General features: G+C 38.8%; 1 protein-coding gene across 1 annotated transcript in view; it reads left to right on the top strand.

Annotated features, from left to right (window-relative positions):
- csmd2 (CUB and Sushi multiple domains 2) overlaps positions 1-23769 on the top strand; it is a 212409-nt gene that overhangs the window by 125596 nt on the left and 63044 nt on the right. The window contains exons 19-31 of the mRNA XM_072370602.1: positions 526-714; positions 1250-1366; positions 1873-2088; positions 2352-2540; positions 3812-3981; positions 4084-4240; positions 4439-4630; positions 7795-7921; positions 17975-18177; positions 18348-18539; positions 19692-19830; positions 20014-20201; positions 23438-23632. Of these exons, the coding sequence (XP_072226703.1) occupies positions 526-714; positions 1250-1366; positions 1873-2088; positions 2352-2540; positions 3812-3981; positions 4084-4240; positions 4439-4630; positions 7795-7921; positions 17975-18177; positions 18348-18539; positions 19692-19830; positions 20014-20201; positions 23438-23632 (2274 nt within the window). The remainder of the gene's footprint in view (positions 1-525; positions 715-1249; positions 1367-1872; positions 2089-2351; positions 2541-3811; positions 3982-4083; positions 4241-4438; positions 4631-7794; positions 7922-17974; positions 18178-18347; positions 18540-19691; positions 19831-20013; positions 20202-23437; positions 23633-23769) is intronic.

Genomic DNA, 23769 nt, shown 5'->3' with positions numbered 1-23769 from the left:
ATGAAATTTAGGTCTGGAGATTATTCTGTCAGATAATCCTACCTTGACCCATTTTGTCAGTCTTAAAACAGTTTTTACACTGTCTCATGTTATCACACTTTCACACACGCTTACCTTTTCTCCTTAAACTAGCCTGCCCTCACGGTGTAATACAACACTCAAGGCAGTCCTGCAATCGTTTCTATCTCAGTGGCACACACCGGTAACCTTTTTCACCTTCTCTGTGGATACATTTTAAATAAACTCCATTATTTGCTGTAAGCAGTGTTGCACCAGAAACTGTGCAAGGTGGAAAGGAAAGGAGCTCCTAATGATCTAGTTGAGAATGGATGTTCGTGTGAATATTTTATCTGTGTTGTTTTATGAATGCAAACACCCTTTCAACATATCTTGACCTATTTAAGAAAGGAGGATTTAAGTTTTGACTCTAAGCAAGAGGATTTGGGTATATATTTATATATATTTTTTTGTCTTTGATCGTCTGTTGCATATAATTTATTTTCTTTTTCTACCTTTCCTCTGTAGCTCTGCAGCTACAGTCAGATCACTGCGTGGATCCTGGCATACCTGTCAATGGGCAGCGACACGGCAATGACTTCTATGTGGGTGCTTTGGTGACATTTAGCTGTGAGGCCGGATACACACTGAGTGACGCGGAGCCTTTAGAGTGTGAACCCAATTTTCAGTGGAGTCGCCCCCTGCCTAGCTGTGATGGTATGTTCCATATTATTGACCTAGAAATGAATAGTCGCTTGCCAGACTTCTCCCTCCTCATAAATGGGATTAAAGCTGAATTCATTGTTGTGAGTTGTTTCAGATGAAACATAAGAGATCATCTCCGTGACTTTGCTTCATATTTAAAGTGATTTATATTCCCCAGTCATTACAAAATCCATTCAAAATGATAACCTTTCTCTCAGATTTGTTTTTTTTTTAGAATTGAGGTTTCTGCTTCGTTTCATCAGAAATGTTTTATCCTTTTGATATTTGATATTTTCACTTTATATTTGAGGACATTATTGATTCCTTGCTACTCTTTACCCATACTGACAACATCAGTCTCCTTCTTATGCTTTCTTAAAGGGCATCTCTTGGAAAATTAATTTTAGGGCATTTTGAATGCACTGACAAGTTTTGAATATTTGTTTTCGAAATTTTTATTTGCATGCCTCTCTGAACTTTCCTCTGCTCTCTTCCCTCATTTCTCATCTTGTCAATTCTCCACTTTCCACGTGCCCCGTGCTGCCAGCTTTGTGTGGAGGTTATATCCAGGGCAACGTTGGAACCATTTTGTCTCCTGGCTTCCCAGATTTTTACCCACATAACCTGAACTGCACATGGATAATTGAGACCTCCCATGGAAAAGGTTAGAGCAGAAATTACATGTCAACACATGACGCAGTCAAATTTAATTTCCTTACAATGTCATTTCCCCCTACTGTGCGGCCTTTTTACTTTGCCAAACAAGCTGTCTTTGTAAGACTGGACTGCTGAGAGGCTGGCCTGTGGCTATTCTGCCACGGGATGACTTACCAGTCATGTCCCTTTTGGTCAAGAGCTCGCATTGAATTGACAAAGCCTAATTTGTAGATGTTCACTCAGTGTGTATGTGTTTAATACATAGTAGAAAAAAAAGATCATTTTGAATGCAATATGAAACTGAGAATGTAGTATTTCACATGAAAACTTGAGCTGAGTTTAAGATTCTGTCTTCCTTCCTAAACTACAAATTCCTAATATTCATATTAATTACATGTATTGTATAGAAATGGGCATTGAGATTATCTTCAGCTACTGCAAAGGTTCCAAGTGAAGAAAGGAAAGAGGAAAAATAATCTTTTTGGAATGGATCTTTCTGCCTCTCTTATTCAGGCGTCCAGTTCACCTTCCACACTTTCCACCTTGAGAGTCCTCATGACCATTTGCTGGTGACGGAGAACGGCAGCTTCTCTCAGCCTCTATGGAGACTGACAGGTTCCACACTGCCTCCACCACTCAGTGCAGGCCTGTTTGGAAACTACACAGCACAGATCCGCTTCCTCTCTGACTTTTCTGTTTCATATGAGGGATTTAACATCACTTTCTCCGGTGAGGATACTAACACTGAGAAAGAAAATGTTACTATTTGCACTGATTTATGGCAATCACATGGGGAATACTAAGACTTACACGTGGGAAGTTTTGAGCAGCGTTTAATGCCAAAAGAGGATGAACCTGATCAAATGTGATGTCTTCTATGTGAAAAAAAAAAACTGTTTTTCACACGAGAAAGGAATTTTTGTTATCACAGTATTATTTTGCTCATGAAGTAAAGTTTAACCTTTTCTTATTATTCTCTCTCTCATTTTCAGAGTATGATTTGGAGCCCTGTGAGGATCCTGGAATCCCACTTTACAGTACCAGAAAAGGACTGCAGTATGGCGTTGGCGATGCCCTCATCTTTTCCTGTTTCCCAGGTTACCGACTGGAAGGTCCAGCCAGGGTGGTGTGTTTGGGGGGCAGGAGGCGGGTGTGGAGCTCCCCTCTGCCAAGGTGTGTTGGTAGGTGGTCACATGCTTTATTTTGGCTTTTGTTACCCTCCCAATCCCCTCCTAATGTCATCCCAACTCACTACATATACACTTTCATATAAACCTGCAAATGAAGAGATGTACAAAAGCTATACATCATGTTAGAAAATGAGGCGTTTCCTCCTCATTAACATCTCTCTGTATGCCAACATTTTCTCTCCCCATTGGATAGCTTCCTCAAGATGGCCTCTGTGACTCTGTCTAAATTAAATAGGGCAGTTTTAATTAGTTTTAATTGAGAATGACAACGAAAGACGAACGGCGTTAATAATTGGTGGTTCTTGTTAATGTTTGGGAAAATGACAGGTCAAGCTTTTGGTCAGTATGTTCATTCTGAGATACAACAAAACTTTAGTGCTGCATTTATGTGTTGATATGAAAGTTAATTAGAACCCAATGACCCTGATCAGTAAATCACAGGGCAATGGCAGTCATTGACCTGCTTGTGTTTGTCCTTTGCTCGACTTTTGAATTTACTGCAAGCACTATTAAAAATGTTAATGTTTATGGAAAACAACTGAAAAGTATTGACTACTTTATGGGGACATTTTACCCCACATGCATATTTATTTCTTTTATTTTTTGAACCGAGAAAATTATTTCTAAATCAATCATCTGAAACAAATGCGTCAGTTTCAGGAATTTTACTGAATTTTCTAATTCAATTTTTTCTTCCTCATGTTTATTTGTCTATATCTTTAAACTACTAATTTGTGGTGTTTATTTGACCCCAAGTCTTTGAATGATGACGCATTTTATGATTTTTATACTTTGGGTGATGCCAGTCCTATTTTAGAAAGTTGTTACTTCTCCATCAGCAGTGTCATCTTCCTAAAGTATCTTTCCTCACCTATTCACCAAGTTAAAAGTCAGGGTACGTTTGTGGTCATTTAGATTCTGGCAGTGATGCTGCTATCGAACATGTTGTCCTTGTTGACTTTTTACCAGATGGGATTCATGAAAAGCAATTAACAGACAGAGCTGAAATTACAGTGAATTATATTCAGATTGCGGTGTGACTACAATGATGTGCTACTCAACATTCAGTTACAGCTAGTGACCATATACCTCTCACCATCACCTATTCCATCTCCCTGTGCATGACAGCATGAATAGATATACTCTTAAGTTTCAAGCATATAGCGATTGACATGTCTTCTGCTCTCTCCAACACCACCACCTTTCTCTCTCTCTCTCTCTCTCTCTCTGCCTGGATCACTGCTCCCTCTCATTTTATCTAGCCGAATGTGGCTCATCCGTGACTGGCATGCAAGGGGTGCTGCTCTCACCGAACTACCCTGGTTACTATGGCAACGACCACGAATGCATCTACTCCATCCAGACGCAGCCTGGCAAAGGAATTCAACTGCGGGCTCGGGACTTCCGACTGGAGGAGGATGACGTACTCAGAGTGAGGGAGCTGTGGGAGTTGAATTTTCCCCCTGAATATAACCTTGTTAGCATATCTGTGTGCACACCTGATGCTTCCTCCCACCCTTTCGCTTTCTTCCAGGTCTTTGATGGCAGCAGTAATAAGGCTCGTCTGCTGGGGGTGTTCACAGGCAACGAGCTGCTAGACACAACGCTAAACTCCACTTCCAGCTCCATGTGGCTGGAGTTTGTCAGCAATGGTGATAACACCAGTAAAGGCTTTGAACTACACTTCTCTAGTAAGTTACATTCTCTTATTACACGTAAAGAAAAGTTTCCTTTATGAACATAATGCTTAGATTTTAGTATAGTAGAGACAGCAGACAGTTTTCCAACTTTGTTACCTTTGATGTATTAAGACACTGTACTCATTTTACTTTCATTACCCTTTTAATTAATGCACCGTGAACTAACTCTCTGTTTTCTTACTTTTCAAGGTTTTGAGCTTGTTAAATGTGAGGATCCAGGTGTTCCTCAGTTTGGCTACAAGCGAGAGGACAAGGGTCATTTTGCAGGGAGCACAGTGTCATATAGCTGCGACCCAGGCTACACCCTGAAGGGCCCTGAGGTTCTCACCTGCCTTAGGGGGGAAAGGAGGGCCTGGGACAGCCCCCTTCCACTCTGTGTTGGTGAGTTACAGCTCTTTTTAAGGAATGTATCCATGCAATTGGCAGAGGTATTTGCTATCACTGTTTCTGAAGAAAATGTATGACTAATCTTCCACATTAACCACTAGCTAAAACTTGCTTTAACTTTAGCATCATTATAAAAAATGTTCCATCGATTTTGTCAAATATATACTTTTTTTTTTTAATCTGACGGTGTTAATAAGACTAAGATTTTATGTTTGCTCTATGTTGTCTCAAATATCCCATTGCAGTATTTAGTGTTTTCTTTACTCTTTGCCTGACTGCTAATCCAACCCAGCTTTAGTTTTTTACCATATCTGACCCAATTCCTCATCCTGATGACAATGTAAAAAGTGCAGGTTTAGAAAATCTTTGTGATGGATTAATCCTTTTTGGGGGAATCCATTTGGTTGATTTCCCAACAGCTTTTTCAGTCCATTATTACATTGAAAATTACAGCTCTAATGATTAGTTTTTGTCATTCATATTGCATCAGGATTGCAAATTGCCACCATTCACATTTTTTTTCACTAAAACAAGACTTTCCATATTAGTTTTCGGAATGTAGTTTCTCCATGAAATTGGAAGGACAGAGCAGAAGCTACACATATCTGATCAGTTATTTTTTATCGTTCTCCTAGTTAAATGTTAAAATACTTTTTCCACCCCGAGTGTATTTTTTATTTTTTTTCAGTCTGAGAAACTACACAGGAAAAGAAAATGCAAGACAGATGTTCCTTGACATGTTGGCCAATGTGAATATAAAAGTGTTGTTCAGCTCCCTTTTAATCACAAACTGACAGATAATTTCATGTCTTGATATAAACAACATTTAGCAATCTATATATTCCTGAGCGTACTTGGTCCTGGTCATGATGTCAGCGCAGATAATTCCTACACAGCCAGGGTGAATTTAGGAACAGATTATGGACTGTACCTGTCTGTGATGGAGGGATAGTGTTCTAGCATTTAAGAACGACTAAACATAAGCCTCTTTCACACATGGGATACGCCTTGTTGATGCAAAAAAAAATATATATATAAATAACATAAATAATCAATTTGCCATTGTTCTTCCTTGTAATTCAAACATGCCGAACAGAGGTGAATAAGCCTGCATCACTGTGTCCTTACACACATCAAGCTGGTATCGTGGAATCGGCTGAGTGATGACAGCATTGTTGGTTAGAGTTCCACATTACCGGCTCGATGTATGCAGGCACACATGAGGCGAGATAGTTTAACCTCTATTACTACCTCCCTTGTCGAATCAGAGGTGTATCAGTGGCGTATCTACTTTGACCTCTCCCTACGCTGCCTCTTAACTTTCACACATGACGCGATGTGCAACAAGTCACATTAGTAAAAAAAAAAGTTCAGATGAGGTGAGTTCCGCTGTGGACGCCGAGTTAATAAGCCGGTTATGTTTTGATAACAAATACTGAAACTGTGCCTATCTGTCATAATTGCATAAAAAAAAAACACCTGTTGCATGCCATTTCTGCAAATTATTCTTTAAACTAGAGTTATTTTATAAAATAACTTGAGGGCAGTCTGTTTTGGTTTTCCCTTAATGTTTATTTTAATTTCTGCTAATTACTGTAATCATATTACATTGACTTTATACATAAATACATTGCAGAGAGGTCTGAACCGACTTGAAGTATAAATAAAGAAAGAACTTTAGTTGATTTGTTTTGAAAGATAAATTGTGAAGACAAAGATTGAAAGGCTGGAGTAGCTGAGGGAGTTACACTGCCATAGCAGTAGTTTCTTAGGTCATAAGGCAAGAAGAGAGAGATGGCTTTGTCTTATAGTGATGGATCACCATCTTCACTTTTCAGTCTGTGAAACAGCAAGCTTTTCTTCAAATTCCAAAAGAAAAGTACCGAGTGCAAGTGGGAAAAGCATGACGAGAGTACAGATCAATATGTCCACATTTTCTATGTTTCGTCTTTCCAACTAATCATCTTTATTTTTTTATGTTATTAGACAATGAAAGTAAGAAATGACAGTCAGTTCTGACTTCAAACATAAAAAAGCATATACCATTATTAATACTGTATGGCTACACGTCTTGTTAGGCATGTTTCTGCTTCGACTGCAAACATTTCTTGAGGAACGGCATATATGTCAAAGCCTAATATATATATATATATATATGCATAATATTGATTGAGGTATAATGATAATTTCTAATAACGGAGTATTAATATAATTATACTTTGTCTCTGCATGTCTGCCATTAATGAATTTGCAATGTTCATCAACATCATCATTACAATTTCCTGATTTCCATTTTTTTTTTTAACAAGCCATTCTCCCCTCCTGGGAAGAAATGAAACGGAACGCTTCTCCTCAGTTAAGACGGCCTAAAAATGTGAACAAATCTGGTGCTTTGAGTTTTTTGTTTCTCTACATTTAGAGAAGCGACTGTAATTGGAAGAAAGGCTGAAAATAGCTTTTCTATCACACAGTGTTTCTGATAGTAACTCATTCCTGGAAGAAAAACCTACTAAGCTCAGGTTAGAGGTGTTTTATGGCACCTTGTGGAGCAGAGAGATGTATTTACTAACTGCAACCCCTACTACTACTGTGCACACCTGTAAGTATGGAAACTGAAGCTCTGATAAATGCTTCATGCTCTTTAATTTTCTTGGTTTCATCTGTTTTATATCTTTACCATGTTGCTTGCTAATATTTTGACAGCCATTCTTCTGTTCTTTGCATACATACTGGATGCATTTTTTTCTAAACATGAGTGTAGTGTTTCTCCAAATCAAACTAGGTATTAATTTTAAAAGTTAAACTGAATTTGAGTCCTATAAATGAAATGTTTCCATCAGTGTACACAGGCAACGTAATGGGATCATGGTTGAAAGGGTGGATTCTTTTTTTTTTTTTCCTCCCAGGAGCCAGACACACAAAGCCCTTTTTGACTTGGTTGCTCTTCCTCCCACTGTGGAATTGCAAACAAAATGGTAGAACACTTCACATTTGAGTCTCTGACAGCTATATCAATAATTAATAGTAATGAGAGCAAAATTAATCCATTTCTCTTATGTACTGTATGCCAACCATGCTGTATCATTAATAATCCTGCTCTTATACTTATTGTTCACTCCCTCATATCACTATCCTTCTGTTTTCACTCCTCTTTCCAGCGGAGTGTGGAGGCAGCATCAAGGATGAGCCTTCAGGCCGTGTCCTGTCTCCAGGCTACCCAGCTCCATATGAGCATAACCTGCACTGTGCGTGGACCATTGAGGCTGCCCCAGGAAGCACCATTAGGTCTGAGCAACACTCTTGGTTTTGTTTTATGTTTCTTCTCTTGTTATATGATCACATTATTTTCACAGGCTTTCTTTCAGTATATATCTTTTAGTTTACTTCTCCCATTACCTTTTGTGCTGGTATTTTTCACTTTCACAGGCTGCTATGTAATCAGTCTTCAGTGAGCTGTTGTTGGCCAATAGCTGAGTTACAGCAGGACGAGACGAAATGTCGCTTTGAAATAATGGAAATAAATAACATTTAGCTTTATCATTTTTCTTTTGTTTATTTATTAATTCATTTTGTTGCACAGTTGGTGTTCGACATGATAGTATTAAATTTGAGAAAGTTTTACTATACTACTTACTAAAGTTAGCCTCATGTCTATTATCGGCTTCTTACCCCAAAGCTCAGTAAGCTAACCATGGATAGCGTGGAAAGCCTTTCACAGACAGAGAATACATGAAAGAATCACACATTAAGAAATCAGAGCATCTGTACTCGGACTTCAAAAACAAGAATGGAAATGTTTAGAAAATTAGAGAAATGCTTGTCTCCGCAAAGACTGTCAAGGACAGGGCCAATAAAATGGCTAATAGACATAACCATTTAACAAATTGAGGGCATCAATTCATGTCAAGCATACTCATCTTCTGTGATGAGCTAAGTGACAAACAATATTGAGCAGAGAGCATTGTTATGCAGGTATGTGATCTCTGATCGGCCACGGGAAGAAATTGAGTTGATACTGTTAAATGGCCAAACTGAATATAAATTGTTTAAAGTACAAAGGAATAAAAAAAAATCAACTACATGGTTTCAGTGGCTACTGACATGGCTACTTTGTGACTTTACGTCAGTAGTTGCTGGATCTAAAGCTGCTGATGTTTCACTGCTTCTTGCACCAAGAAGCAGAAATTTCACAATTTTATCCCGGAATGTATGGAGGTGATGGACGTTGTTGTTCAGATTGTAAATGGAAAAAAAATGACAAAACTGTTCTGGTCATTGCTGGACAAAGTTGATAGCGCGTGTTCAGGCCTGTTGCTGCATAACAAAGTGCGGTGGCTGTCGAGGGAACAGATGCTGAAATGCTTGTCTGGAACATGTGGAAAAAATTCCTGGAAGTCGGCAGCTATCCCGATCTGGAAGCTCCAGGTTGACTTGAAATATTGTACTTAATCATGGATATGACAAGTCGCTTAAACATGCTTAAACATGCAGTCTTAAGGGAGAGGGAAGCACCTCCCTGCAGATGCTGGAGGATGTTTTGGCGTTTGCACACAAGATGACGGTGTTTGCGAGAGATCTAGCGAGAGGTACAGTCTCACTCCCCCTCCCTGAGACAGTTCAAAGAAAAATATAATCACATAAATTGTGATTATTTACAACAAGCAATTATCATAATTCAACCTGCATTTGCAGCAAGATTTGGCAATTTCAGAAAATAAAAATTCATCCCTGTAATGGCCTTATATATTGGCCCATCCCTGCTGAACATCCCTGCGTTCACAGTAGTAAGTCAGGCTGATCTTGAAAATGAACTGGCAGACAACTGACAAAAACAGATGGGTGTCCAAATTCAAAAGCCTGACAGCTCATCTCGAAGGAGGCTATTTACACCAAAGGCTACAAATTGAATGCCAATTTCAAAAACGTATATGAACATGAAGAAGTATGCATGTGGATTTCTGTCGATCTTTGGATCAACATACGTATGCGAGCAGGTTTTCTCAAGCATATACAACATAAAATCCAAACATAGATCCCGCCTCACCAATGACAGCCTGCAATCTTTTGTGAAGATAAGTCACCTACTTATAGCCCCGACACAGATGAGCTCTGCGGAGATGTACCGAAACAGAAGTTACATTGAACAGGTGAACACTATCATGTAATAGGCTGTTATTAATATATTTATATATAATGTTTATGTCCGACTCAGAGCTGATGTAGTTGTTTTATATTTAGGTGCTTCGGTTGAGTGCAGCACTAGGTTGAGGAAAAAAAACTAAAGTGAATGGATGCACAATGAAATGGACTTCCTCTTAATTTGATCCAAACTGGACTATTATTATGTATATTGTTTGAAAGCTGTGAGACTGCAGCTATTAGAGCTTGTATTTGTTTTATTTTGGGGAGGACTCAAACGAGCCTGCATAGTTCTGTTTAATTTATGTCAAAGTAGGCATACATATGGCAGTGTATTTTTTTCTCATCTTCAAAGGAGTTTGATGTTTTCCTTTTTTACAACGGATACAGTTGTTCTATTTATAGTACAGCTGTGAATAAAACTTTTCCTCCCACAGAGAACACTGCTTCTTATCTTCCTTTACGTTGTTACATCACCATTAAACAAGTTTGCACAATATCTGATGAGCAACCAGTTTGCTGTGCCTCTAACACAGAATCTTGTCTGATACAGATCTGTCAGAGCAGGCTGGGTCTTTCTGGGGAATTGTCCAAACTTTTAAACTCATCCAGGTTCTAAAAAATAAAAAAATAAAAGCTCTTCTGTGTTTATCACTTACACTCTTGCAGTGCTTATTTCTGAGCCATTTTTGCCCCTCAGAGGGGTGGTCAAAGAACTCAAATGAAGGCTTTAAGATAGAAAGTGAAAAAGTGATACAGCCATCCACAGGATGAAACCGCAGTATTTGCTTTTCTTTACCTCTTCTTACACAGATTCAATCTAAAAATTAAAACCATAGCCATATCACTTTCCCTATGAGAGAAGAGGATAAAAAAGGAACACCTAGTCCACAAATTTGCTTTGGGGTCAAAAAAGTATTTATCTATCTATCTATCTATCTTTGCTTTATATATCAGTTTGGTCTTCATGTACATGCAATTTAATACAGGGATTGCTTGAATTCTTTAAATTATAGTGCAGTATCGTAAGTGCAGACTGAACATTTTGAATGTGATGTCATTCAGAATATGTCCTTAGCTTTATTATATATCCATTCAGATATTTAAAACTTCAGACAAATTAGGAACAGTGTCAATTCTATAACTTTCTGTGTATGCATTGTGATGAAGTAGCAATGCTAACAAAAGTAGCTTGTAAGCCCTGCTACATTACCTAGAGCTGTGTGATCTTCAAGGAGAGTGCAGTTAAATCCACGAATACGTGTAGACGAGAGGAAAAGAAAGGCAGGGAACACGATAGTTGTTTGTAGTGTGAAGGTTTTAATCTTACCGACGTTTTCTTAGGTCACATACTCCTCGTAATAGTGTATATTATGATCACGACTTATACATTTTTGCATAAATTTGCTGCTTAGTTTATTAATGTGAGGCCCTGTAAACCAGTCCATCTTAAATGAAAGGTTTATGTCCACATCCATACACATTCTATAGACATGCTTCCCCGATTTGAGGTGACTGTGTTGTGGTTGGTTGGTTGGTTAGTTAGTTTTTCTGTATGTTAATCTGGATGCGGGATTATTGATGCTGTTACAAGTGACATTCACACATACCCACTATAACTCTTTGACCTACAGACAATGGCACAAGTTTACTTATAACTTTTAATGGGTTTGACGAAGGCTTCCATTCTTCTGTCTCTAAGGTGCCTTTGGCTTTAGTTTCATCACGGTTTCATTTGCATCCTATTGGAGTAGCTCCAAAACTATTAAAATGTGCTCTGATAAATTCAGAGTGTGCTCTACGTAGATTGTTGTTCACTGTACTTTTTCATTTTGCATCATATCATCTAGCGCCGTGTGTTGACTGCATGGATTTATTTGCATGTTTGTGCTTTCTCTTAGCTTGCAACATCTGACATTCTTTGTCCCTCGTGATTAGTAGTTTAGGTTAATTAGTGCCTTCACTACTTCTGCATCCTTGGCATTCCTCTGTTAGGTATTCTCCATATCCATGCCTTTGATCCTACGCATGCAATTCATAATTGAGAAGAATTTGCAATGCATTAGCCCAGGGATTCTTTGGAATATGAAATGATGCAGCTGAAGTTGGTACAAATATCAAACCATACCGAGTTTATGTGACACCAGAAGTTGTCTGACAGCAGGCATCTAAAAAGCCTGTGGAGAGATTTGTCGAGTTATTGACAGAAGGAGAATATAGGCAGGAAGCAGAGAGTTGTATATGGGAATAAAAAGATGAGTCGCGATCAAATGAGTAGAGATGATGAGGGAAACAATGAGCCGTATCACGGATGTAACTTTCTGTGGTCACTGCTGCACAAACCAGATACGGAATCCAGGCCACATACCATATTATGCTGAACAACGAAGCAATATGTGCTCATTTAAAAAGAGACGTTTAGTTTGTAGTAATACATGTGTCCTCTAATGTGAGAGTTTAGTTATAAAGTACAGTGGACAACTGAAATTGCCTTACTGGACTGTTTCCATCAACGGTAGCTACTTCCTCACCATATGGCAATCAAATTAGGCCCAGACTTAACTTTTCTCTTTCATGCACCTTTGTTGTATCAGTTCAAGTTTGGAAGATACTCACACACATACCACATAGTGACAAATGTCCTATATGATTTTGTGATATAAATGTAAACTTTTACATCTGTCTCATAACATCATTCTGACAAACCCAAACGAAGGCATCCCACTTCTTACAAGAGTTATCTGTTGTTCACTAATTGTGGAGCAGCACCAGGATCTGTCTCTGTATAAGATCATTAGTGCCACCTGTGCTTGTCAGCTTATGAAGGCTCTTTTTGCTTATGAATCAACTTTTAATAGCATACCTACTTATTTTTCCATTAAGGAGCAACCTATACCACTGTTCCAATAAAATGAAGCTCCTTTTGGTTATGGTACCCTCGGCCTGAAATGTTGGTGAATGTTTCTGTGTGTTGTACGTTATAGTTGTGGGGACATAATTCCGTTTCCACATTCAGATAGTAAGTACTTATGTCTCTTTTGGCAGCAGAGTAGTTTAGCTTATACAAAGATATAACATGATGGTTAAAGGAAAGGGATACGGAAGGAGAGAATGAATGTGGTTAATGGATAATGCTTTTAAGTACAAGCTGATGTGAGCAAGCATCTAAATGTCTGCTATTATCTCTCTCACTCCACATTTTAGCATCTTTCTATGTCTTAAATTTCATATTTCAAAGATTGCTTTAAGCAAAGTTTGGTTAGGTGTCAAGGCAACTGCTGTGTTGGTTGGAGTGTCTGTATCGTCTCCTTTGAAAGCTTGCTGTATGGATGTGTGTGCATCCTGATGAATGAGCCCATAGGGCCAAATATGCTTCGAGGGTTAGCTCTCACTGTGACATACTATTTAACTGTGGGAGTTGTAACGCACCGTTAAATGTATACACACCTCTCAATTATCTCAGTTCGTTTTAAAGATGACATAATATGAAAAAAAAGTTTTTTTTTTTGTTTGTTTTTTTTAGTTTTTTTTTTTTGTGGTTGAATGCACCAATACCTGCTGTTATAAAAACAAACATTGATAAGATATCACCCATATTAGCAATAGTTCTTAATGTTGGGACAATTATAACTTGCTGTATTATAACATACTGTAACAATATGCTCTATGGGTTATTGAATACTGCAGATCTCAAGAGGCAGACCCTGAGAGTAAGACGGGTGGAGTGGGATGGAGGGGGTCACTCCAGGCCCCCGTTATGATCAGCTTGAATAGAAGTGTAAATGAATGGATGGTTATTTTGACAAAAGCATGTCAGACATTTTATTAAGATCTAGAAAATTGTCTCACTTTGTGAGAAAAGAGCACACTGTCTCCTTTTAAAACGTTCTGTCTGACTTCTCACTGATACCACACACATATCCATATGCACCCCCACATACTTACTTATTTATAATCTTCATGCACACATACACCTTCTCTGACTCCTCACAGGACTTGAGATTGCGGCAACACTGTTTTGTATTCATATGAGAGGGTCTCAGCACTCTCCATTTCTCTCTGTTTCTCTCATATGAATACAAAATAGTCGAGGCAGAATCAAAAAAGACCCTTAAAAAAATCTCTTCCATCCTTCTCTTCTCCATCTCATCTCCTTGTGGCGGTTCCTCTGACAATTGATTGAACTATTTTATCTTGTTAAAAGGGGACGAGTGTAAAGGAAAGCCTTCAGCCGAATATTTCAAAACATGGTTTCCTGTGATTCTTCAAAACGTTAACTGTAGACCAACATTTCCCTTTCCTTAGTGAGATGTACAGTAATTCCACTTCAGTCTGTGATTTTATTAATCCATCTTGTATACCCAACCCATCCACCCTTCAGTACCACCCAAACATTTATGCTTACAGAAGCATCTCTAAATGGACATTTCCACTGGTGTATCCCTTCCTCTTTTTTTTTCTTTTTTTTTTTTTCAAAAATGCAACAACCTTGAATGTTATGAACCAGTGTGAACCTTTTCATACACCTAAAAAGCAAGGAAAGTGGGAAGAATTGAAAAAAATATAAATAAAAGTAGTCTACTTTCCCTGCATGAGCTTGACTGAGAACACAAGAAAGGACAGTGGTGATTTTGCATACTATTATCTTGCTACCATCTTGCCACACTGTCATCCTTCTCCATCTTCATTCTCAGTAGAGATGCTCTTAGATACTGTGTCAAGGGAGCCATTTATCGGACCATGTAACAAACATCCATCCTTTCCATGCTACCACTCACCACATATCCCTACATCCTGCAGAGCTTCTTCTGCTCTCCTTCAGCTTCTCATTTTTTCTGCAGTTATCCTTTTCTTCCATCAACCTAGCAATTAATGAAAATGGTCTTGTTTTCGTTGCCTGCTTCACCTGCTGCTTTTCTCAACATACTTCTTCCTCTCCACCCACCTCTCTGTCTTCCTTTGAACACACAAATCTGGAAGCGCAGTGTTTATGCCATTTGATGCAAGACAATCCCGGGGGTTGCATTAACCCATGAGATCCATCAGCACATGTGACCAGTGTTTGATTCCAAAATTGCTCATGCAAATCCACATAACCATCTTAAAGCTCACTCACATAATTAGTACTTTCTCAATACACACATGTGCAGTGATTGTCTATACAGGAGGACACACTCACCCACGCATGTTTTAGCAAACATGCCATTTTTGTTAACTTCTGTAAGTGTAAAAACATCATAGCACTTGAGGCTTTCATAACCACATCCGCATGACATCCGACTGCCTGAAGCTCTCACATGATGGGGATGGAGACTTTTGAACACATCCCCTCGTAGCCAGTATGGCAGTGGACGATATGTAGATCACTTCTGTAACTGCTGCTAGAATTCTAATGTGATGACAAACTGGAAACTAAGACTGGTGCTGGAGTTTTATATAAAGGTTAGATCTTGCTGACTTGCTCCTCATAAAATTTGTTTGATCCATTTTTGTAACAAGAGATTTGAAGATGCATTTTGATGACAGACGTTTCACTTCGATTTAGCGATTGCTACAATATTTGATAATATTATCACTTTATTCTACATTATTAGTTTTCATGCTCTTCATTGGAATTGGATGCATTTCTGCAGATTTAGTAAATATCCAAAATAAGATCTGGCATGTGCTAAAGATTTGGCACCTTGTATGTGAAAAATGTCATTATGAGCTGATGTTTTCTACTGTTGTATATCAGGGTCAGTTGTAATTCTTAATTGCTGTGTTGTGCGTCTTTTTTATTTTCTCTTCAAACTATGGGCATGCATTTCACCAGTTTGTAGGCTATTGCCTCTTGAAACTAAATAAATCTGCAACTTCTCATGCTCTTGCTTGAGTATAAACTTAGCTGTTTGGTGCTTTGTGCCACTGAAAAAAAAAATCACTGACGTGAGGAGTGTAATTTAGGTTTGGCCACAAATTGATCCTTTCAAATGCCCAGATCGCTAATGTGTTACTCGTGGATTATTATACACAAAATGCAATTTCTATTCCCAGTTTTCTTTTAATCATGTTTTGAATGATGGCTATTTTGTATATCTGTGTTTTATCTATACATCCTAAATGTTGTCTCTGAGATGCCATCAGAGAAATGAGTCCAATGATTATGACTGAAATTAATGCCAACTCTTAAAAGATGAAAACTGGGGACATGATGTGCTGCCTTTCCCTGGTGTGGATGAATGTCAGATGTTGTAGTGCAGCATAACCTTTAGAAATACCTTTCAGTGTACATTTATGAAAATATTTACTGTTGGGTTTATCTGCATCTCTTTAAGTGCTTAATGTGCACTTCATTCACAAGCAATGCGACGTGAGTTGTCAAGTAGGTTATATACAGTTTCCACACAGAAAGAATATTGTTGCGTAGCCACAGGCGACCGTTCACACATCAGACAGTATGGGATTCAGAGTCTGACACCAATTATGCAGAAATGGTGGGAACTTGTTGCTAAAGCCGACACATCAGTGGGTTGCTGTTTCTCCTCTGCATCATCTATAGCTCAAGGCTCTGTGTGTGTATGTGGGTAATGTGATGAGGATACTAAAGCCACATAAAGTACTGTGATTTCTTCTGGATCACTGGGGAAGAGATTGCCATTCAGCTCATTGAAATTAAGAAGGTTTTGAAAACCTCTACTGGACAGATTTACGATAATCTATCTTAAGCCTCTGTACAAAACCGATGAATAAACACAGCTGTCCAAACTGTCACGTCTTAAAAAGATTGTTGGGATACTTCTGGACACTAGTGCTTTCTAGTTTGTTAGAATCACAGAAACACGAGGGACAGGCTCCAGAAATTGCATTGTTAAAAAACATTGTCATGATAGAATAGAAAAATACTGTATTCATCCCCCAGTGGGAGAAATTCAAAGATGATGAAATTGTACCTGTAATTCTCACATTAACCCAGGGCATCTTTAAATAGATTTCCATCTCATGGAATCAGATTATATCTTAATTTTTCTTGCTAGATGTTACATTATCAGGGTAAAGCATTTAGACCCACACTAGAGACAATATTGTCTTTAGCAGTAATAAATTTAAAGATTAATAAGCTGTGAGATATTTTGTGTATCGAGTTCAGCTCAACACAATTTTGGACTAAGTCGTCTCTCAGCTGTATTCCATTATGTTACCTTATTTGTTAACTGCTGCAGGATAAAGCTGCAGAGAATATTGTCTGAATAAGTCCTTATTATAAAGTATTCTCTGTCAACATTGTTTTGCTTTTTTTTTTTTCGTTTTCAGTAGCACTTTCCATCCCTTTTGTCCCACTGAGCCTTTCCAAAACACATGCTAAAACATGCTCAAACACAAATCTCTAAGCAATATATCATTATCAATCTGCTGCTTGTAGGCTCGCACACTTACATACACCGGCATACATTTATGAAGCGCTACTGCCTTCCGCATCGATTGGACCACCAGCTGGCTGACAGCTGTCTACGCCAAAATGAAGAGGAGATATTTTGACAGCATCATCTTTCTGATGTCTAGACTGAGACTATAACATCTTGTGGCAGACATATCTGCTTGACTGACATCGTGGAACATCTATTGAATGTTCTGGATCAGATGCTTGTGATTCACCTGAAAACATACACTGTTTTACCTCTTTGCACTTGGCCTTAACTGTGTTTTTAATCCCTCTATTGTCTTCTTAAATCATACTATTACCTTGTGTTTAACTGGTATGATTTTTCTTCATTGTCTGACTACATAATTGCATATTAGAAGTTGTGATTTTTGCTTAAATAGTTTTTTCTCAGTAAACATTCTTCTTCATTATCTTGATAATTGATATTTGCTCTAATATAAAACCAACTGAACCTTCTTCATAACCCTATGGAACGATAAAGTTTTAGTAGATATTACAGTCCCCTGCTGTATGTAACACTAACATTATTTGACAGAACAATTGCAACTTTAATTTGTCTTTGTTTTCTTGATTAGCCTTGCAAACTGAAATGTAAGAGTTGGACATATTCAATTTTGTGTTCATTAGTGGGGAAAAACCTGCATCATTTTGCCCGTTGCAGTCTGTAAGGTCTTAATGGAAAGGAATCGGCACAGGTTTTATGAAGTTTTATCAACTTGAGTAACAACTGCCACCAGTCAGGATCACTAAAGTATCCTTTCTTGGCTTTTAAACAGTCTGCATTTCCTGGTTTTCCACACGGAAGAGGTTCACGATGTGCTTCGCATCTGGGATGGCCCCCAGGATGGAGGGGTTCTGCTTAGGGAGATGAGTGGCTCAGCGCTGCCCCCTGATGCTCACAGCACCTTCAACACTGTCACTCTGCAGTTCACTACAGACTTCTTCACCAGCAAGCAAGGCTTCGCTCTGCAGTTTTCTGGTGAGAAGTCAGTGGGTATAGGTACAAATGTTAAGGTTACAGGACTGGATGGGTGGCACTTAATTCACCACTAATTGTTTTTTGATATGTTTTTTTTTCATGAATGATGACAAGAAATCCCATTTTCATGTTGTTTTACTGATCTGATCAAGCCTAATTTGTTCCTTCAGTATCTACTGCAACCTCCTGCAATGACCCAGGCATGCCAACTAATGGCACCCGCAGTGGGGACAGCAGGGAGCCGGGGGACCATGTGGCATTCCAGTGTGATCCTGGCTACATCCTACAGGGGGCCAACAGGATCACCTGCACCGAGATCAATGGCCGCTTCTTCTGGCAGCCAGACCCTCCTTCATGCACAGGTGCTCTATAAACTGAGCATGCAGTCATTAATTATGCCTTAATCCTCCATGGATTAGCATCAACACTAATCTCAATGTTATTACCACTGTTGAGTAATAACAGTTAATGCAGCTTAAGCCTTGGTCATATTTGTCACACACTTTTTCTTTTGGCCTCCAGTAATGCTCTGCTTCAGGCCGTTTTTCAAAAACACTGACAGGTGACTATATGCTGTGAGACACCAATTTATGATTCTCAAGTTAACAAGAACATATAGTCTCAAGCCTCTATGACTCTTCCTTTTAGAAAATGCAACACATTTCCCAAAGACAATCTGTTGAAATAGAGACGGAATGTTTAGAAAATAAAGTTTGTTTTATAGAGTATATTATGTCATAGAATGTGCTTTATAAACTCTGCCGTGTAACTTCTCCAACTGTTCATACTCCTGTGTAACAGGTAGACCATAACAGATTTGAAACTCGATTACTTAACAGACTCCATAAGTGAATTTTAAGTGGCAAACCAGATTTCTGTGTTCCCTGAAGTCACTGCAGCAGGCATAGATCTGATTATTCTTTACCTCAGTAACAATACAGATCTCTGACAGAATCTATACTCCTCATACAGGCTTTTTTAACATACCGTCACACTTGCTCCACTAAACAAAGTGAAGTAATTACCGGCAGCTTTTAAGATCTTGTAATTATCTGCCTTGTTTAATGAGTGTTAAGCTTAATCAGATCCTTTTTGGATGAGGGATTGGACAGTTCTGACACTTAAAGGTGATTTTTAGGTAAACTAGTGTCATTGAGCATGTCTGGTATCTCAGTCTTTTGTTAAAACCATCTGTAGCGAAGTCCCCCACACAGAAGGTGATTGGAAATAATGGTTAAAACTAAATGTATAGTACATTAAGAGTTCTTTCCCCTTTCTTTTACTTTCTAGATGTATTGTAGCTACGTGGCTCATCCAGTTTTTTGTGATTTTCCACTTCTGTTACTACTTCAGAATATTTTTTTGCAATTTCTTCTTAAAACAATTTAATGTGTGTTAATAATTTACTATTGCATGGAAGTGAGATTTTTTTTGATCAACCTGGTTCTGTAATTGCTATTGAAACTCAGCTTTTAGTCATTGCAGTGAATGTTAAGAAATGTGTCTTTTCATAGCTCCATGCGGTGGGAACCTGACAGGTCCAAGTGGGCTGATACTGTCTCCAGACTATCCTGAGCCTTACCCACATGGACGGGAGTGTGACTGGACAGTTAGTGTCACACAGGACTATGTCATTTCGCTCAGCTTCAACCAGTAAGCTTCATTAGCATTGTGGTGAAAAAAATTGTAACACATGTTGTAATAAGAATAGATTTCAATCAGTTCATTGACACATTTAGGTTTTAGTTCGACTTTCAATATTTTTGCAGTTTTTACTTGTTGCTAATACTTGCAGCACATATTCTAATTATTTCTTTATGTGAACATCTGAATCAGGTTCAGCTTGGAGCCCAGTTATGACTTCTTGCATATCTATGACGGGCCAGACTCCCTTAGTCCCTTGTTGGGTAGTTTCTATGGGATAGATGTTCCAGATCGCATTGAGAGCAGCTCCAACATGCTCTTCTTGGCTTTCCGCAGCGATGCTTCCCTCAGCAGCAACGGATTTGTACTGCAATACACAGGTACACACTTTTTGTTAGTCTTATTTGCACAACATTTTGAACCTGGAGAAAACTAGGATGTTATCCGTATGTGTCATAATATTTTTCATCCCCAACATCTTAAAATTCTGAACAAAACAACAAATTTTAAATAGGATGTTTTGCTTTATCCCTTGAACAATTCATGGTTTAAGATCGTGCTTCTGGCAGAGTGAGAAAGGATTTACCCTCTTCTGCTTAGCGACCTTGCAGATTGTTTCTTTTTAAGTTTCTCTTGTGTGTTGTCCAACTCAAGTGTGATTAGTGGAGTGAAAAATCCTTCAGTGTAAGAAAGCAGTCTGTCTTGCAGCGTCCTGATCACTACAGTTTCCCATTTGCATCACTATCTGCTTTGGTGTCATTATTGATGTGTACCTCTTATAGTAGCCTACTAACACAAAGAATTATGAAAATTAAAAGCTGACAGCGTGCGTACTTAAGCTGTTTTTGATCAGAGCAGCTGCACAAAAGGCTTCTGATAAATTAGAGCAAACAGCGTTTTGTTGTCTCATGTCAAAGCTTGGCTGACCGCAGCAAATTGTCTGGGGGCCTAAATTTATATGCTCACATGAGGCACTCCGTTTACATGGTGCAGAGCGATCACAGGCATCCTTGAAAGAGGACCAGTAGTTTTAACGATGGCACAACACATCTGTGTTTTTTGCATTTTTGTTGTATCCTTGTGGGTGAGCACGTAGTTGCCTGTATGTTAAAACATTCTCTTAGCATATATTCAAATGCTGAACAAGCTCTATTTCCGACAGGGTATCTTTGTTAAGGGCTTTGCTTGAGGGAACAGTGTTAAATCTTTCTAAATCCCCCAGCCTCAATTAGAGCTGTTTAAGGTATCAGACATTTAACCAATTCCAGATCGACCCTGAGCTCTCTGTTTGTTGGCTGATGTTCAGAAACGGATTTCAGGATTTGATCTTTATAAGCAATTGAGCTGATTTTAGAAAGCTGTTTGTTGGTGCAATAAAACACCCCAGTCCATTTGCAAACTGTACATGAATGGAGGAAAACAGTCTTTTAGTGAAACTGTGGTACAGAGCATACCCCTTAACTCACTCCCAGCAATATTCACTGCAATGTGTGATACAGTGTGTGGTATTGTATGGCCAATCTGGTAGAGCAGATGGACCCAGTGTGTGGCTAAAAAAAACTACTTCACCCCACATCCAATCCTCCACACTAATGAACCATAACCAAATAATACATAAATTACCTCCTCAGTTTCAGACAAACAACATGGCACAAAGGCATGTTTGGCTGCGAGTTTGGCTCTGTTTGGTGAGGAAACAGCAAGTTGACGAGTTGGCCCCATCACTATTTGGTCAGCCGCCACTGAAAATTGCATTATGAAATATTCCTGAGGTGCTGTCAGCCTCTTTACCAGGCAATCTTCATGTCGTTCTGTTACCGTGTCTCTGACCATGTTTCTCTAAGCTCTCCAGGGAAATACATAGGCGAAAAAACTTTCCACGCTTGAGCCACATTTGAATAACACACACAGACAAATGCAAGGACATATCCAGTGCAGAAAACATGCACGTAGTGGGTAAATGTTCACATCTGTCTAATCTAATACCTTAACCTAGTTCTCGGCTAATTTTCATTTTACATCGCATCTCTTAATCTCCTTTGAGTATTTTTAGATGATCCAACAGATGATGCCTCTTTCCTCCAAATTCCTTGGGGCGAGGTTGGTTAAATCAACCCTTTTCACTTCAGCTACTGACCTTCTCTTAACAAGCTTATTTCCTGGGGTTGTTCATACCTAACGTCTGCTACATCTATCACAGAGTCCCTGTCTCTTCTGTGGTTTGCTGCTTTTATTTTGGGAGGCAGTGAGAAATGACTGAGGTCAAAATCAGACCGTGATCTTGAACAGGTGCCCTAAATGACAGACAGACCACATGCCTCTCCTCGGCCCGCTGTCAAGCTCTGAATGGCAGCCTCATGTTTGGTTTGCAGCCCCCATCTTGCAGTTGAAAAGCTAGGCATTTATCCAAAGTAATATGTCTCTCTCATCAATAAATCCAAAATGGACTTTATCGTGTTTAAAGTACAGAATCTTCATTAAACACAGAATATATGTTAGCCATGGCAAGGATTTAGTGATAGATTGTAGAAGGGATGAAAAAATGTTTGAAAAAAATAAAAATAAAAATTTCTGTTAAGTTGGATGGTAACAAAACAAGCACTACATAAAAGCTATGTGAACTTCCTGTGGTGCTAACATCAAACAGTCCATAGTGAGCCCTGAGACACGGCTTTTGTAAAAAACATTTTCTTTTTTAATTACATATTCATGAACATTTCCACTAAATGCGTATGCTTAATACACATTCAGATTCTACCTATTTAAAGTTTGAATTCAGCTAATTAATGTTGATGTTCAGGCTCTTGGATATATTTTTGACTGACTTATAAGTCGAAATTTTCCTGACAAGAGAAAGCATTTGACTCACCTTTGCTTTGGTGTATCAAGTCATCAAATATTAAAGATTGCTCTTAGAACAGAGTGCACCATCTTTAAGACTGAACTAAATAGCTTTGGGCACTTTTCCTTTGTTTGTTTTAGCTGTAAGGGTGTGAAGTGTGCCAAATTGACAAGCCTTCTCTCACATGTACATTTTCCAACTAGAACAATGTGATGGTAAATCGAGTGAGACATCTTTCTCACAACCTCAGGGGTGGTGATTGATATGTGGTTAAATGCAGAGTGTGTGAGGGGGGAGTTTGACAGGGTGAGCGTGTACACGTGTGCGTGTTGGTCAAAGAAAGCTTGCGTATGTGCATTGTCTTCTTGAGTTGGCTGCACAGAGAAGTGTTCTTTGGGAAGCGGTTGTGTACAGTCAGCAGACCTTGGGCCAGAGCCTTGCCACTTTCAATCAGCTGCCTGTCTGTCTCAACAGCCATACATACCCCAGTAGCCACAGATGAGAGGCCACCGTCAAGAGCTAGAGAGCAAAGTGGCAGTCATTGAGATATATTTATTAAAACAAGGAAACCACTAAGAAGCAAGAAGAGGGGGGGCAAACATCCATAAAGGAAAGAAGTAAAAAAAAAAAAAAATCCAGTTGTATAACTAACCTTAGGCAGAAATAAATTTCTCTACAAGCATCACTGTTGCAGAATGATGCAGAAAACATTTTGCTTTAGACCGCATACTCCCCTCTATCACTGATTTTCCACTACGTTACCTCTCTCCACAGAGAACCCAAGGGAGTCTTGCTTCGAACCTGGCCTTGTGCGCAACGGGACACGGGTGGGCACCGATCTCAAGCTGGGCTCCACTGTCACCTACCACTGTGACAGTGGCTACACACTAGAAGGAGACCCAACTATTACTTGCATCATGGGGGGAGATGGCAAGCCGAGTTGGAACAAACCCAAACCCATCTGCATTGGTAAACAATGACATCTGGAGTTGTTTATTAGGAAGACAAAACACATCAGTGCTTATAGATTTATCACATGTAAACATTCACATATGATCGAGTTTTGTTCTATAGATGTATCTGGAGAGTATGAGTTTTAGTTAAAT

The sequence above is a fragment of the Leuresthes tenuis genome, unplaced genomic scaffold (assembly GCF_036924035.1).
Source record: "Leuresthes tenuis unplaced genomic scaffold, fLeuTen1.0.hap1 SCAF_18, whole genome shotgun sequence".
Lineage (NCBI taxonomy): Eukaryota > Metazoa > Chordata > Actinopteri > Atheriniformes > Atherinopsidae > Leuresthes > Leuresthes tenuis.
This window is presented reverse-complemented; position numbering and strand designations above follow the sequence as displayed.